Below are 16,180 nucleotides of genomic sequence, written 5' to 3' on the forward strand. Positions count from 1 at the left end.
TATTTTTTGTAAAACTTTTTGTAAGTATTAAAATATTTAGGCAAACCACCTGGTTTTAGTCATATTTATTTAAAAATATTTGTTGTATTAAAATAATCAACAGTTGTAATAAAATCACAAAATTACCAATAGTTGTCTTTAACAATTATTAAAATAATTAATTATTAATATTATACAAGTTCTTAAGCCATTTTTAGCCTAACTTGTAAAGTTCGAGGTAATACATATATATGTTCAATGTTACGAAACGAAATAAATTCATTAGAAAAATCTATTTTTGTATAAATAAAAAATGCAATTTATAGATAAATGATGTATCATATTAAATCAGACATTAACCAGTGAGACCCCCAACTAATTATTATTCCTAACCATTCGTATTTCTTGATTTATGATTGCTTCTTCTAACCCTACGATGTGAGTGCCCCCAGTGGGCAATGTCCAACTTTGGGCATAAGGCTATACTATATATATATATGTACAAAAAAAAACTGCACACATGTACTGCAGTACTTAGATGGCCAACTGCAATTGCATTTGGCTGTTGTTTACTATTTGTTAGCGCTCGTTTGCGACTGGAAAATGGCGCGCAAACAACATGCTGGGCGTACAAAGTCCAAAAAACTGGAGTTCTGCTCTTAACTTGGCTTAAACCCTTTTCAGCCAGCTGAGCTTGATGGCCAGCTCGTGCTAAATTTAGCCAAAGAGCAGCAGGACATGTTGCGTTGCTTGTTGTTTTAGTTTTTTTTCGCGGGGCAAAAGAAGAACCAGTTTGGCCAGCTTTTGGCTCCTTTTCCTGGTTTCAAGTTTTATGAGCGCGCGCGCGATGATCCCTCGTTGGCTCCCCGTTCGAAAACCCCTTTGTAAACCCCTCGAAAACCCCTTTGGAAACCCCTTTTATGGATCAGCACGCGTCCATGGGCCCGATATCCCCTTGAAATCCCCCGATATCCTCGCTTTTTCCCTAGTTTTCTCGGCCACAGCGGGGATTTCTTGTGACGCAGCTCATAAATTTATGTGGCAGCCTTTTGATTGCCTTTATGCTGCCGTTTTTTCTCTCTCTGTCCTCTTTTCTTTTCGCTTGTTAATTTGTGCACATAAATTGGCTGGCAGCCGCCAAGTTCTATAACCGAGTTTCATATCCCCCCTCCTCCCTTTTTTTAAACCGACCACTTTTGCAGTTTTATCTTCGAAATTTCAGACAGACAGCTGCCCTTTTTTCGGGCTTTAGTTTCAGCTGCAAGGACTTTTTGCTCCTGCAAATGCAGATGGTTTTTTCAAAACTGAAACAAGTACGTGGAACGTGTCAGGTATTTTTCAAGAACAAAAGGTTCGAAGAAAAGGGAATTAAAATTGAAGTTAAATTGCAGTAGGCATGGTTTAAAAATAAAAATATGAAGGAATTCAACCACTTTTTGACACAGTTACTTGAAATGTTTTATCCCAAGTCTAACTATTTAAATTATTTGTAAGTCTCGCCATTTTTGTTACTGTTTGAACTGTTTTTCCTTGAGTTGCGCACATTTCGTCTGTGTGTTTAATGAGTCCATGGCTATATCTTTGGATGTCTATCTCCGGGCATCCACTGACCACCACCCACTTCTGGTCCAACCAAAGTACTCAGATCCAACTCCACCTGCCTTGCTAACCAGGCGAAACCGATTTGATTGTGCAACCGACTAATGTAGATCAACTATTGCGGAGTTGCGGAGTTGCGAAGTTGCGGTGACTGGAGGCGACCTTCCTATCCTTCCATTATACCATATTTCCCACCGGCCACGCCCCCACTGCGCCCAGTTTTGGACTGGCCATAATGAGCTGATGGATTTGGGCCGTTAGCGGTTGGCAGCATGGAAAATTGCAAATTGTTATGACGGTGGGGAAAATTTCGTCGGATTTCTTTGGATTTTTGCTAGGGGGGAAATCGACATCGACATCGAAATCGAAGGCGACAAGTGATTTTTAAGAATCGGCAGCTGCGGCAATTGAAATTCAACTTAATTAGCCAACCCAGAGAGCAGCAGGTGTTTGTGTGTGTGCTTTTATGTGAGCCAAAGGAATGCCAATGTAATTGCCACAATTTGTTGCCGGCTGCTGTGGCACGACGACAGCAACTACACATAAAAATTATCATAATTTTCAACGTTCGGGCCGAATTCGCAACTGTCAGCTGGGCTTGCCAAAGATTTTCAATCACTTCAATTGAAAATAATATGGATAAATATCTGAGAAGTCTACCAGGAGAGTCAGTTTATACACATTTACAAAATAGGAAGCTTGTCAACATTAAGTCTGAGTTTAAGATCCGATGTAATTATTAAAACGAAGTTTGAAAGCTTAATTCAACACTATGATTTTTAGAGCTAAATAATGTATATTCAAAAGTATTATCAATTATTCTAAAATAAAGTTAATTACAAATAAAATATTACAGATTTAATCAAATTTGGAAGATTTGATTGATATTTTATATAATATATTTATTCAGTTATGGATTAGTATAAATAGTCTTGTTTTTATAACTTTAAAAGTTTTAATTCTGATTTTAATAACCAAAAAAAGTGTGTGACATAGCCAACTTATGATAAATTCATGACGATATATTTTCCTCTCTCTGCACCTATAAAAAAAGAGGGAATCGACGGGGGGATTAGTCCCTAAGCGGCTTTTGGCCATCTCGCGTCTTTTGTTTAATGATAAGCTTCCATTTTGAAGGCGCGCTTGGCTTGGCTTCGATTTTCGATTTTCGACTTTGTCGAGGCTTTTGGCGCGCAATATTCTCCTGACTGCCCCGAGTGCCACATAAACAAGGCTTCTCCCGCAAATCGACGAAATGCCCCGAAGAAACTGGCCCCCAAAACAAAAGCTAATGGGCCATGAACCAAAACCAAAAACAAGAACAAAAAAAGAAGACCAAAACCAAAAGGAGAAATACAACAAAAAAGAGAAGACAAGATGATGATGAAGAAGCAACCTCAGCCTCCAGGTCTGCAGCATCACGAGCATACTATGCTTACATACAGCTGCGGTCAAAATAATAGTAGTGGGACCATGTAAAGTGCCCAAAACATGCCTTTAAAGCATACGACAACTCTTCTTTGAATTTATCACAACGCTTACCCTTGATATTGTTTTAGTTTTTAAAGGAAAATGATTTATATCAATATCTGAAAATTTAGTTTTGAAACTATTGTAAAAAATTATTTCTTAACAATATAAGAAAATAATTATACATTTTCTTTTATCTGGAATTTGCTATATTCATAAGCTAAAAACTAATATTATATTGACCGCAGCTGTATGTACACACTATATAGGAACCCACCAGCACCAGCATCTGCCCCCGCAACTGCCACGCCCCCCATCCTCCTTAGACAGCCCACTTTGGCAACCTCAATAACAATATTTTGTTGTTGTGTTGTTGTTGTTATTCGCGTTTCTCTCGCGTTTTCTACCTTTTTGGCTGCTGTTGCACGTTGATTTTGGAACAGCGACTGCGACAAAACTCGTTAAGTCTGAAAAACGTGTTTTTTGTTCGTTCGCTCTGTACCTTTTTCTCATTTACGTATTTTTCTGTCTTTCTGTTTTTATCGTTTTTTTCTGCTTTTTCGTTTTCTATGCTGATCTTAACGGACGCCATTTTGTGACTCGAATCGGGCAAGCCACTCTTCAAGATTTCTGGTTTTCGTATAAAGCCTCCCAAGACATGCTCCAAGTTGGCTTGGTCAGAAAGTTCATTTGCCGGGGGAATTTTTACTGCGAGAGTACAGAAGTTCGAACTTGTCTTGAGAGAAAGAGCGCATTTCCTTAAGTATTGGGTTATTTTCTCACTTTAAGCTTTTCTTAGAAATTCGAACTTGGCTTGGGCTCAAACTCGAATCGGGATATTTGTATAGACCTTGGAACTGGACGTTTTGGCAGTTGTATAGAATTTTTTTATATTGGTTTTTTAACTTTAGCAAGTAGAAAAAACCATATAACTATTAGATATTTGCTTTTATATATTTAAAGGGTCATATGGTTTTTATTAAAATCTTTTGGAAAGTACTTATTATTAGTGCCTATAGTTTATTAAGTGTTACAAAGGAAATTCATCAATTCTGAAATAAAAAAATAACGTTAGATTAATTTAAATAATTAAATATAAAAAGGTAAAAGATATTTTCAATTTAAATTAAAATGTGCAAAACAAAACCAGGACATAAAATATCACCTATTTTAATCAACCATCCAAAAGTATGCAATAAATGCGCTGATTTCCCTCTTCAGCTTAAAAATACCCCAAAAGAGCGAGGAAATTTCCCACTTGAGCCGCCGACTTCGAACTGGGGAAATTGTGGTCGCTTTGAGTTTAATGTTTAGTGTTGTTTGTGCTCTCAACATCGAAAGACGTTCGCTCAGTCGCCGTCGCTGCTTCAAACAAAACACTATTTTTTTTTTTGTTGAACAACAAACAAAACAATTTGTTGTACCAAAACAACAATACATAACCATTTTTTTTGAACAAAATAATTTTTTTTGTGAAACCAAGAGAAAGAAACAATTGTTTTTTCGTGAACTGTGTGAAATGTTAAAAGAAGATTAATCAAGGGAAATCAAAAACGAAGTACTCTCAGAGCCAAGTTGCTCTTTCAAGCCGTCTGAGTTTCTATGTGCTAGTGTGTTTGTGAGCGTGACATTAAAGCCAAAAGAGCCACAATAACAACAAATAGTAACTAAGCTGTGGAAAAGCTAAAAAACCTACAAAAACCTAAGGAAGGTAAAAAAAACCAGCTAAGTGAACGCAAACAGGTGCGAAAAGTACAAAAAAGGTACGAGAAGAAAACCAAGAAATTGCCTAAGAACTCAAAAGGGTTGCGTTGCGGCAACTTCCCTTGCTGGCTTCTTTTTCTTGTTTTTCCCATTTTGCGGAAGTTGTGGAAGAACCCAAAATACAATCAACAACAACAACAAAAACACATCAACACAATGTGCTGAAAAGTTCTTCGGGCTAAATACAAAACAACCTTCAGCATGGATACGGTGGCCATTAAAACTTCGATGCCACATGCCCCATTGGGGCAGCAACAACAATTGCTGCTGCAGCAGCAACCACAGCAGGCAACAACTACAACAACAGCGACAACGACAACGACATCAAATGCATCAGCAATCAATGCCAGAAACAACAATATTGGCGCATTCTTTCAGACCTGCAAGGTAAGAACCAAAGTAAAAAAAAAACGTTTAATCAACAAAAGAGGTCACCGGGGGTCAGTCGAAAAAAATAAACCAGAACTACGAAACGCAAACAGCGCAACCATAAAGAACATTTTCCGACAATGAAAATTGTCAGCTTGCCCAATAAAAAACACACACACAAAAGTCTTTTCCCTTTTCTGAGAAAAGTGAGAAATTAAAACGCGACTGCAGTTGACAAAAGCCACAAAAGTGTAACTATTTTCGTTGTAGGCGCACTTTTAATTGTCTCTATAGGTCTCTCCCCCAAAAAAACAAAAAGTGGCGGGCAATAGGGCATGATAAACTTGATGGTGGATGATAAATAGTAGAACGAGGAAAAGGTTCTCTAGAGGAAAAGTATATAAGATCTAGCAGCTGAGAATTGAAAGCCAAAGAGTACCCATAGATAGGTCACAAATATCAAAATACAGCTCTTTAATGATCAAAAATTTATTAATACGATTTGTTATTATAAGGAACCGAAACCATAAAATGTTTCTAGAATTGTATTTGAGATCCTTCGTTTTGGCAATAAAAAAAGAGCTCAAAGAATATGTCTGCAATCAGTACGTAAAAATGGTAAGGCTAGTCTTGAAGTTTACAGCAAGTAAGTTGCCATTAAATTAGTTAAAAACGCACCTACTTTTCATAGAAAGTTTGCAAGAAGTAGGGAAATTATTAGAAGATAAAAGAAGAAAGTCCGAATAATACAAAAAAAAGAACAAAAGGAAAGGAAATCATGTCTTTTAATTGTGAATAAACCCATCACGTGCCACATGGATTGGAAAATGAAGATAAAAACGAATCGATCGCTGACAATTATCGGGAAAATTAAGCCAATGATGATCTTGAAGATCAAGCTGTCATGCGATCATCCCCTATAATAAACGTGCCAAACTCCATTTAACTCAAAACTCCAGTCGATGGAAAGGTTGGCAAGCGATGGCATAAAGTGCAAATGTGTCGCACAAGATGATCATGTAACAACGGACCTTACTCAACCTCAACCCCACCCAAAAACTTGCAAGTCCGTGAAAGAAAAACAAACACGGCGAAAAGTGAGGCGTTTATAAAGCGACCAGTTCCATTTACGCGAATTACATAATCAAAAAAAGCGAGTACGATAACTATTACTAAAACTGTGCCTGTAACTAGCACTAGTACTTGAATACGCCAAAAAAAAGATGTATATGTTTCAGTTGGTAAATTTTTAATCTTGTGTTTGATTCAAATGATGATATAAAGTCAATTTTTTTTTTAAATAATTTGTTATAATATGTGATATAAAATAAATATATTCAATAAAACATTTATAATAAAATATGATATAAAATCAATATATTTATTAAATAATTTATAATAATGTATGATATAAAATCAATATATTCAATGAATGAATGCTTTTGTAAATTATATCCGTTTTGTGATGGAATGGTATAAATAGCTGATTTGCTAAATTTTAAACAAACCTCAAGGGACTCTAGGCTTCTCTGTGTGTGTGTGTGCGTGTTTGTGAGAGGCGAGGGTTGATCGATGGCTTAGGCTATATCCTGGCTCACTCAGCGGGACAGCACTTGAGCCTACCGCAGAACGGATCGAAACCCCAGATGAGATCCCTTTACGGACTATTGTTTCCTGGATTGCTCAGTGTGCCATATAGCATGGGATATGCTTTATGTGAGCGTGACACAATAATGCTGGGAGATCGTAGAAAGGGATCTGTGTGCATATCTACCTGCTTTCCTCTTCTACCTGTCACGGTTCCAGCTTGTTGTTTATCCTGAGAAATATCTAAATGCTTGTGCAACTGTTGCTGTATTGCATGTATCTCCTTCCATTTCCATTTCCATTTCCATTTCCATTTCCATTTCCATTCCCTTCCTCATGTTGTCACAAGTCTCGTTAAACATTTCGCTTTAATTTAATTGAATTTCCTCCGCCTACGTGCTCTTGTTGTGTTTTCTGTTTAACTTAATTATGTCAGTCAGCGCGTTGCAAGCATTAACCCTAACGTGCCGCAATTGTTTTACGCTCGACTAAGAGACTCACACGGGGCGAAGGGCATAAGGGGGGGAGGGGGTTTTTAGTGGGTGGTGGTTGTCTCCTTTAAAGCGCGGAAGTGACACACAGCCAAAGACAAAGCCAGCTCACTCGTGAAAATGTATTGCACATTTACTATATCCACAAAGAAACTCCACATAAATAAAACTAGTATGCTAATCAATTCGAATGAGGCTGCGATGGATCCGTCGAAGGGGGTGGGGGTGCTATAAAGTGCACACAAAATAAAATTCATATAGCTTAGGAGAAAATAAAAGTAAACATTCCAAGGCAAAACATTTTTAAGGATCGATTAAATTGTATTCCTTTTATCAACAATATAAAAAAATAACATTTTCTCAAAGTATTTATTATATTTGTATTTATGTAATCAACTTAGAAATTAATTACTAATACTTCAATTAAAAACTAATATGAAAACAAATATGAAAATAATACAAAAATACTTATTTAAAAAAGAAATAAAATTCAAAGAAATTATATTTGTAAATAAAGTGCAATTTAAAGTTAAGCACACAAAATAATGTATTAAATTGAAAATCGTATACGTATTTTGTCATATGAAAACCAGAGTCGTATACAATTTGTACATGTGTATAGTAATATTTAGTGGTTTGGGGGCCTTAACAACAACAGCAAATATGCGCAGCTGCGGCGATCGAACAAAAATCCAATGTTGCTAACCAGCAACAAATATCCGAAGCCGCAGCAACAGGTTCAGCATAAATTATGATCAAAGTTAACATTTATTTTTTTTTTAATTTATCTGCCTCTTCTTCTTCTTTTATGGCCGACTTATAGCCGAATAGTTGTTGCTTCGAAGGGAAATTTTATTTGGGCATTTTTTGGTTGGTTTCGTTTGGTAACTTTCACAAGCACATTTTATTCATTTGGTTGTTGGTCAAAAAAGTGGCAGAAAGAAAATTTAAAGGTGGCTGGGGTATAAGGAGAGGGGAAAGGGGAAGGAAGGTAGATTTCCCTGGCAGTTTGTCGCCTAAGTCATTGGATTTTCGTCTTAGGTTTCGCATTTCCCCGTAGCAAGTTCTTCCTCATCTTTTCCATCTCTCGGCTGCTGGCCAACTTAAGCCGCTTATGTAACCAAAAATCAGACTGCCAAGTCATGGCAAAAGACTAAGAGATTCGCCTAAAAATGGCCGAGATGCGGGAGATACAAAAAAAAACAAGGGGGAAATAGATTGAGCAAAGGTTGCAAAGGTTGGTTACCGAAAATAGGTTGTTAGAAAACATATTTATTTCATTTTATATTTAGCACATTTTTTTTTTTTTGCAATTTTAAAAACTTAAATTCTTATAACATATAAATAGTTTAGTTTAATTTTTGATTTAATTGGTTATATTATACAAAAATCAGCGTTTTAACAACAATCAATATTAAGACCATATATCCGCCTTGACTATCTAAGCGTTGATTTGCATATATGCATTCAATGAACCTGTCACGATCTTCCCCATCTTTCACTTGTTGTCGTGAATCCACCAGTTGGCTATATATCACCGCCAGAATGACCTGTGGACACCCACAAAGTACCGCCCTCCTCCTCCAATCCAATCCACTTCCGTTGGGGAAACACGTGGGCTGCACCACCGAACCACCGAAACACCGAACCACTTAACCACTGGAACCACCCACATACAACTTATGGGCAGGCAATGTAAACTAACTCGAATTCGATTTAAGTTTTTCCCGCCTAATTGGCTCACTTTACATTGTTATGGTCTACATGTGTGTGGGTTGCAAAATGGGCGTGGGTCAGTCAGTAGCTTTAGTAAATTCAGTGGTGTAGTAGGCTTAGCAGATACAGTAGATTTAGTAGGCTTAGTAGATTCAGTAGCACGCGCTAAGCGTCATCTTCCGGCAGTAAACAGAGGGAGAAAGAAAGAGAGAGGGAATATAGAAAGAAAGAGAGAGAATGAAGAGACCCACTAATGACTTCCTTTTTTGGTGAACTTGTCAATTGGCCATCGAATGGGGGGATTAATTAGCCTGTAAATGCCCAAAAAGACAGGAAATAATTTTCTTTCCTTCGCTTTGTGCACAGTGTTTTCCTATTCTTCACCTCTTTGATTGCCTTTGCCTTTCTGTAAAAAATGGTCTTTTATTTGATTTATTATATTTCGCATTTGATTGTTGTTTTTAAAATCAGACAATTCCAATTTTAGTTTTATTTATTTTTAGAGTAAATGGCAAACTATCCCCTCATTGTAATCGAATTTTATAGTTATAAAATTTGTTGTAGCAAAGTCTTCCAATAATTGTGATTTTCCATGAATTGTTGGTGAATCACTGTAGGCGTAATAGGATTTGTTTTACTTCTAACAGTTTGGTCAGCAAACTTTTATTATACATACACATATCGGTGTTCAGTTGGGTGTCTGTCTAATACCATTTTTTTTTAACGGCTGACCAAGCATTTCTTTTCTGTTGGCCAAAAAACAGGCTCGTGCTCGGAGATTTTGTTAGCGGGGACCTGGGGAATTGGGGGCTTGTGGGTATGGCAGCTGCCGCGACTGGACATTACTATATACTATATGGGTGCCTAAGTTTTCTAACTGTTTGCTGACCGGTTTCCGTTTTTTTTTTTTTTGTGTGTTATATATTTTTCGGAGCTGCTCCAAATTGAATCGTACTTTTTGGCATTAGAAGGGAGCGGAGCTCTCACCTGGCCGATTGTTAATTACAGCCCTTGGCATGGCTTAATTGATAGATCGACGACTGGGGGCCGTGATTCATCCTAGCTGAACTCTGACTTCAAAAAACGAAACCAACAGCGAAAGACGAAAAACGAAAAGGCCGCCAAAAGTCGCGTTCGAAGAGAAACTTCAGACGGGTTTTCCAGTCTCGATCGGTCTGCTACCCGGCCACCCAGTCTCAGTATCGGTCTCAGTCTCAAAACTCAAAACCCGCGTCTGAGAAGTCCAAGATTTCGATGGCTTTTGGCTGGCTATTTAAGCATTTTGCAGTTTTGTGGCGGTGGCTGTGACGACGACGGTGACTGTGGCCGAGTACGAAACTGGTTTTTGGCCAGCACTTTGTGGCGCGACTTTTGGGCAACTCTCTTGAGCGTTCGGTGTTTGAGCCTTTGTCTTAGCACACACACACAAACACACACACACAGAAGATATCGTCGGCAAGATGGCGTCGTCTTAACCGGTTTGGGCCTCTCTTCTGTTATACACACAGAGATTTGATGGAGATAACTGTTGCGGCCCCAAAACTTGACTCTCTTCTCTGTTAACCAAACCAAACCCATCCAAACCAAGTTGGTAATACCCGTCCGTTCTCTTTTGCAGGTCTTGTGGCACCTGGACGCCTTTCGACGATCGTTTCGCGGCCTAAATCAGCACGTTTGCGGTGGCCAAGACTGCATCTTCTGCGCTCTAAAGGTAAGTTCGAAATTCGGTATTCGGTAACCAAGACGCAAACCATAAAAGACATTGCTGAGAACAGATAACATATTATTAAATAAAATATCTTTAAAGAATATGAAACATTTATATTTTTGTGACATTATTAAGAAACAAATAGTATCAAGAAAACTGAGTCTTACAAAATTATCTTTCAAATACTAAATTATCGTTATCTAAGACATCCATCCAAGCCACCCAAGACTTAAACCAATCGAAGGGCATAAAAAGACTCCTGGGAACAGTTTCGTTTAAATAATAATTTTAAATATGAAACAAATTCTTGTAAATGTAAGGCAATATACGAAGTACACAGAAATATTAAATTAGAAGAACGAATATAATTTATATATAATTTACTAATCCCAAAAACGCATTATTACTATAATTATATTAATTAGGTATACAATTTTAATATAAAATCAAATATTACTTATTACTGTATATAATAACTGATTGAGCTGCCATTTATAACTGAGAAATTCGAAGTTTCCAGATTATACATAAATCTACAGCATACTTTTGGACCTACCGAAAGTTTTCCCTGATAGGTGGCGCCACTGAGGACTACGGCCATGTCTTAAATTCTCTCAGGTTTTTCGCTCGTTAGCCTGAAGACCCTAATAAAGCAATTAAACGCCAGGGTCAGGTCACTTTTCCCAGTCGCCTGTTCGGCTTTTCCACAGATTTTCCGCAGCCGATTTCCGACTGCTTGGCAGCACCTTAATTGCCAACATGCTGTCTTGTCTTCGTCTCCGGAAAAATCACAATTTGTTCACACGCAGCCCCTTTCTCAACTGTTCAACTGTTCATCTGTTCAGCTGCTCAAGTGCGTTTTGTGAGTTTTTTCCCCAGGCTTTGTGTTCTATGTGTTTTCCAATTTTTCAGTTTCCCAGAGCCTGGGGAAATCCAGCGGGAAAAAATGTGAAATCCTTAAATCGGCAATCCCGAAAAAATGCAACACTGAATGACTATACCTGGCAGGTTCACACCCCCTCCACCATAACTTCGCATGTCCGGGGGTGTTTAGATCGCTGCCCAGGATAAGTCATGGGATCCTGTAGTCCTGGGCCACTGGTCACGCCTTTCAGGACCCTTGCAGGACCCTCTAGCGTGACTGCCTTTCCAGCGGCTCGTTTGTCGTGTTCTCACCTCGTTAAACCATACATTAAACTCGAGTCAGGCGCAATTATGCAAATGCCCTTTGGAAATCGTAGAGGGAGTCAATAAACTCCACTGGCCTTATACTAATTTATTCAAGATAAGATATAACATTGCTGTGCATGTCAATTGTTGATTGTTTGATATTTACTTATTGATTTGAGATTTACTTATTATTAAGCATCTCTCAAAAAATTAAAGAAAGCACTAAAAAGACTTGCCTAATAAAAAACAAAAATAAATGATTGTACAACAATAAAATTTATAAATTAATATTGGCAGAACTGATTTTCTACTCATTTTAAGAGAACAAAACTAAAGCTCAAATAAATCATTGTACATTTAAATTTATAAACTAATTATTGATTGATTATTGATTTTTAATATTTTGATCACCTTTAAGGTGCAAGGCTTAACAAGTTTTCTTAAACTCAAAAGTCAAATAATTAAATGTTAATAAAAGGTCACATTTGCAGTCTATGCATCGTTATATTGAAATGTAATCTCTCTATAAATCTATATTTTGCAAACTGCAGGTCATGTTTCACTTGAGTCAACCACCTCTCTTTTGATTTTGAATTTGAATAAAATTCATTAATATACAAAACTGAAAATATCATCAAGTCATCAGAAAGAGATCATGAAGAACGATTTCCATAAAGTGGAAAAACTGAGTAGAGAAAAGTAAGTTGAGGGGATGGCGATCATGCACAAATACAAACCAGAGCAGCGGATGATGAGCATGCTCATTATCTCTGTGATCATTGGCCAGAAGAAGAGGACCCACATAGAACAGAGGCCCAAACCCGGAGAAGCGTCTTCCATATTCCTTATTCCATCCTCTAGCCACCAGCTACCATCCTCCATCCTCCATCTTGCATCTTCCGTCGTGGCAGCATGCTAACCCCTGTGGGCAAGCGACAAACTCGTGACGTTCGGGAAAAACTCTTGGCTGCCGCCGCCGCCAACATACGAACATACAAACAAACAAAAGGCAAAGCGCGACTGTACTTTTCGGGCCAAGACGCTACGCTCTGGCCACAATACAGGGTGCCCACTGTGCCTCTCCGGTTTTCCCTCTTTGCGCTCTTTAAACACTGATGACGACGAAGTGGAAAGTGTTGGCTGGTTGGTTGGTTGGTTGGCTGGTTGGTTGCTTTGTTTTTGTTTGCCTGCTTTGTTTTGACTGTTCTGCACCTTCATATTGCCGAGTATTCCCCTGCAGAACCCCTGGTAACCATAGTGCCCACTTGCCCACTTGTTTTTACTCCACCTTTCCCGCGGGAAGAACACAACACAACACAACGCTATACTATTTAATTATGAAAATCGTCGTTCGGCGAAGACATTGGCCCCTTTTGAGCTGGGAAACTCCCACGATTGCGATTGCGATCGCGATCGCATTTTGACCGTTCCCCACGCTGATGGTTATATTTAGTGTATACCAGACATTTAAGGGGGTTAAGAGAACCCGGCGACCGGGAACTTGATGGAAAATCGTCTCGACTGCTGTACGTTCTGCCTCAATGCACAATTCCCATTAGGCCGCTGACTTTTCACGCCGACTTTTCCAGAAAAGTGAAGAGAAACAGTGGAAAACCAAAGGACAAAGTCATTAGAGCGGCGAACCACCAGACAACAATGTCCTCTTTACCGGGAAAAAATCAGTGCTATTGAAAGTCCCTTGATCGTGTGCCACTCTCGGCGGATAAGCCATGTTTGCCCTCAAAATATGGGTACTCCAGATTTTTTGGATAGACTGCCCTCGTAGTGCCTAATCTCGAATGCATCTAAAGTAAGTGCAAACAAACAGCCTTTCGGGGTTTTTTATGCGTTGTTTGGCCAGTGCCGCCATAAAAAGGCATTATTGTCATGAAAAAAGGAGATGTAGTGTACTATATAGTGTATATATGTTACATATATGTGGGTGGGGCCGATCGGAGGGCACGGAGGTGCTAATCTATTTCCATCATCGTCGTATCTCAATCAGCGTGATTCACTCTTCAGCCAAGATGAATAAAATACAACGAAACGAAACGAAACAGAAAAAACCCATGTACTTTGCCGCTCTTTAGCTTTAATTTTGTTAAGCTTTATTTTGGGCTTTTTGTTTTATTTTCTGCTTTTTATTGTCTTCAATATATTCGTACGACGTGCGATATGAAGGTTTTTTCATTCGTACAGCGTTTTATTTACCGCCTTGACAAAGAAATGCAGTCAATCGCCAGCGGAGAATCCATCAATTATTCAATAGTTTTATTCGGTTTTTTGTTTGATATTTTAGCTAATTTTGCATTTGACATATTAGAAAAAGAACCCTCAGCGTGTTCATCCATCAAAGTGGTCAGTGTTTTGTTTTTTATGCCATCCGATTTCTATACTCTCCAAATGGTCAAAACGTCTCAGCCAAAGTTGATTGATCAGTTCTGTGTTTTTCTTTTTTTTTGGGTAAAATGTTAAAGGGAATAGAAATTTTAGACAATGATTAGCTGAAGTTTTTACAGGTGCTTGATCATTTCAATCATTTTCAATACAGTTGTGGATTTTCTTAGGATTTTTTTGAGTATTTACTTTCAAAGGCAACCGTTTTTGACCATAAAGCTAAATATTTGATTTACAGAAAATATTAATATGCATTTATTGCCATTATGTAAACAAATCCAGTGCAATTCCTTTCACTGCTGCATCTCACTTCGGTGTGCAATTGATTTGGGCCGCAATCAATCAACTGGCTAGTCACTCCATGAGTCACTCTTTGACTCCAGTTTCCATATTCCAAAGCCCCAACTGCCGCTTCTTTTTTTTGAGTCATGAACTCGTTGGCGGGTGGATGGTCTTAAACTTTTGAATCCAGCCAAGAAAGAGGCCTTTTGTTTATGCCCCTTTATATATTTTTGTTGTTTGTTTTAGAACTGCATCTTTTTTTGGGGCACGATAACGTGTCTCACTTTTACCGCGCCACTCACCTACAACTGAGATAAAACCCAGATTTTTCCTTCATTTTGTTTTTAATCCCTTTTATTTGGGCCACAAGGCTTACGCTTGATTGAATTTATTAAGGTTTTCCATGGAATCGCAGGGTTTTTTGTAGAGTTTGCGCATGCGCACGCGTTTGGCTGGCGTTTCCGCTTTTACAGGCTGACTCATGAGTCTGAAGATTTGCAAGATCTTCAAAATCTGCCAGACAACCATGGCCACAGACTTCAAGACTGGTTTCGACTATTATATTTTTATTATTATTCTGGTCTATTGTCTATGCACCAAGATGATGGGCACTTTTTTCATTTCATTTCATTTAATTTCATTTCATATCATTTGTCACTTGGGTTGAGGTACAAATCTCAGGTACAGGGTGTTTTGCGTGAGTAAATCTGAGACGCTGAGAATTGAGAGTTGAGAGATGGAGAGATCGAGAAGTGAAAAGTGAGAAATGAGAGACCCAAGAGTCGTTTACCTGCTCGGCCAAGACATTTACCTGTTTGGCCTACTACAACTACAAGACAAACTCCCCCGTTTTCGGATTTGAGTTCGCTTCGGGTTTTCGGTTTTCGGGTTTGCGTTTGCTCAGGTGAGTTCGCTGTTGATATAACTGAAGTTCTTGTTGTTTCCCCTGAAACAAAACCAGTTTCTCCAGAGAGTCTCACTGTTCTCTGTTGGTTTTTATAGTACATTATCTCTCATCGCTCTGTGGATGGCCAAAAGCCAAGCGGCCAAACGAGTTTCAGTTGCGAGGCAAATTTCCCAGTCGGCGGACGTGTTTTTAATCGGCGGTAGCTTTGCTCGTAAATCCCCTTCCAGAATCGAATCTCAGTACCAAACCAGAGTGAAGAATTGCGCGCGCGGCAAACATACAAAAAAATATCATTTTTTTCTGGTGCCTGCCAAAAAGTTTAGCCAAAACAAATATATAAAGTGCCAACAAAGAGCTGCAGATAAATCATTGGAATACATTTTATACATATATATACACAAGAAATGTTTGCGTAAGTTAAAAACTTAAACAAAAGCTCAAACAGAACTCAAGTTGTTGGCCAGTTTTTTGGGTTTGGTTATTGCAAGTTATTAGACGAAACAAAGGATTATTTCTCTAAAAAAGATCACATGGAATTACCTGTTTTTTTTTTTGTTTTTTTGCTTGCTGCTGGTTCGTTATTGATTCTTTGATTTTCGGCGAGCATGTGGGTCCGCTTCAGAAATCATAGCGGTCCAAATGGCTTAAGACCGCCAACCGCCAACCGCCAACTTGTTTTTCACTCACCTTTTGTGAAGATCTTTTGGTATGTAAATGCCTGGCAGCCCGCACCGCAGCCTT

General features: G+C 38.4%; 1 protein-coding gene across 3 annotated transcripts in view; it reads left to right on the forward strand.

Moving 5' to 3' along the window:
- Positions 1–16,180, forward strand: part of LOC108135918 — a 57,797-nt gene that overhangs the window by 28,140 nt on the left and 13,477 nt on the right. The window contains exons 1-2 of one of the 3 annotated variants that reach the window (XM_017256860.2): positions 4,361–5,199; positions 10,594–10,686. In XM_017256860.2, coding sequence (XP_017112349.1) covers positions 5,014–5,199; positions 10,594–10,686 — 279 coding nt within the window. In that variant the 5' untranslated portion in view covers positions 4,361–5,013. Of the gene's footprint in view, positions 1–4,360; positions 5,200–10,593; positions 10,687–15,600; positions 15,852–16,180 lie in introns of those variants that run through there. The other 2 variants (XM_017256859.2, XM_017256858.2) reach the window with 2 other exon arrangements.

This window comes from Drosophila elegans, unplaced genomic scaffold, assembly GCF_018152505.1.
Source record: "Drosophila elegans isolate 14027-0461.03 unplaced genomic scaffold, ASM1815250v1 contig_149, whole genome shotgun sequence".
Lineage (NCBI taxonomy): Eukaryota > Metazoa > Arthropoda > Insecta > Diptera > Drosophilidae > Drosophila > Drosophila elegans.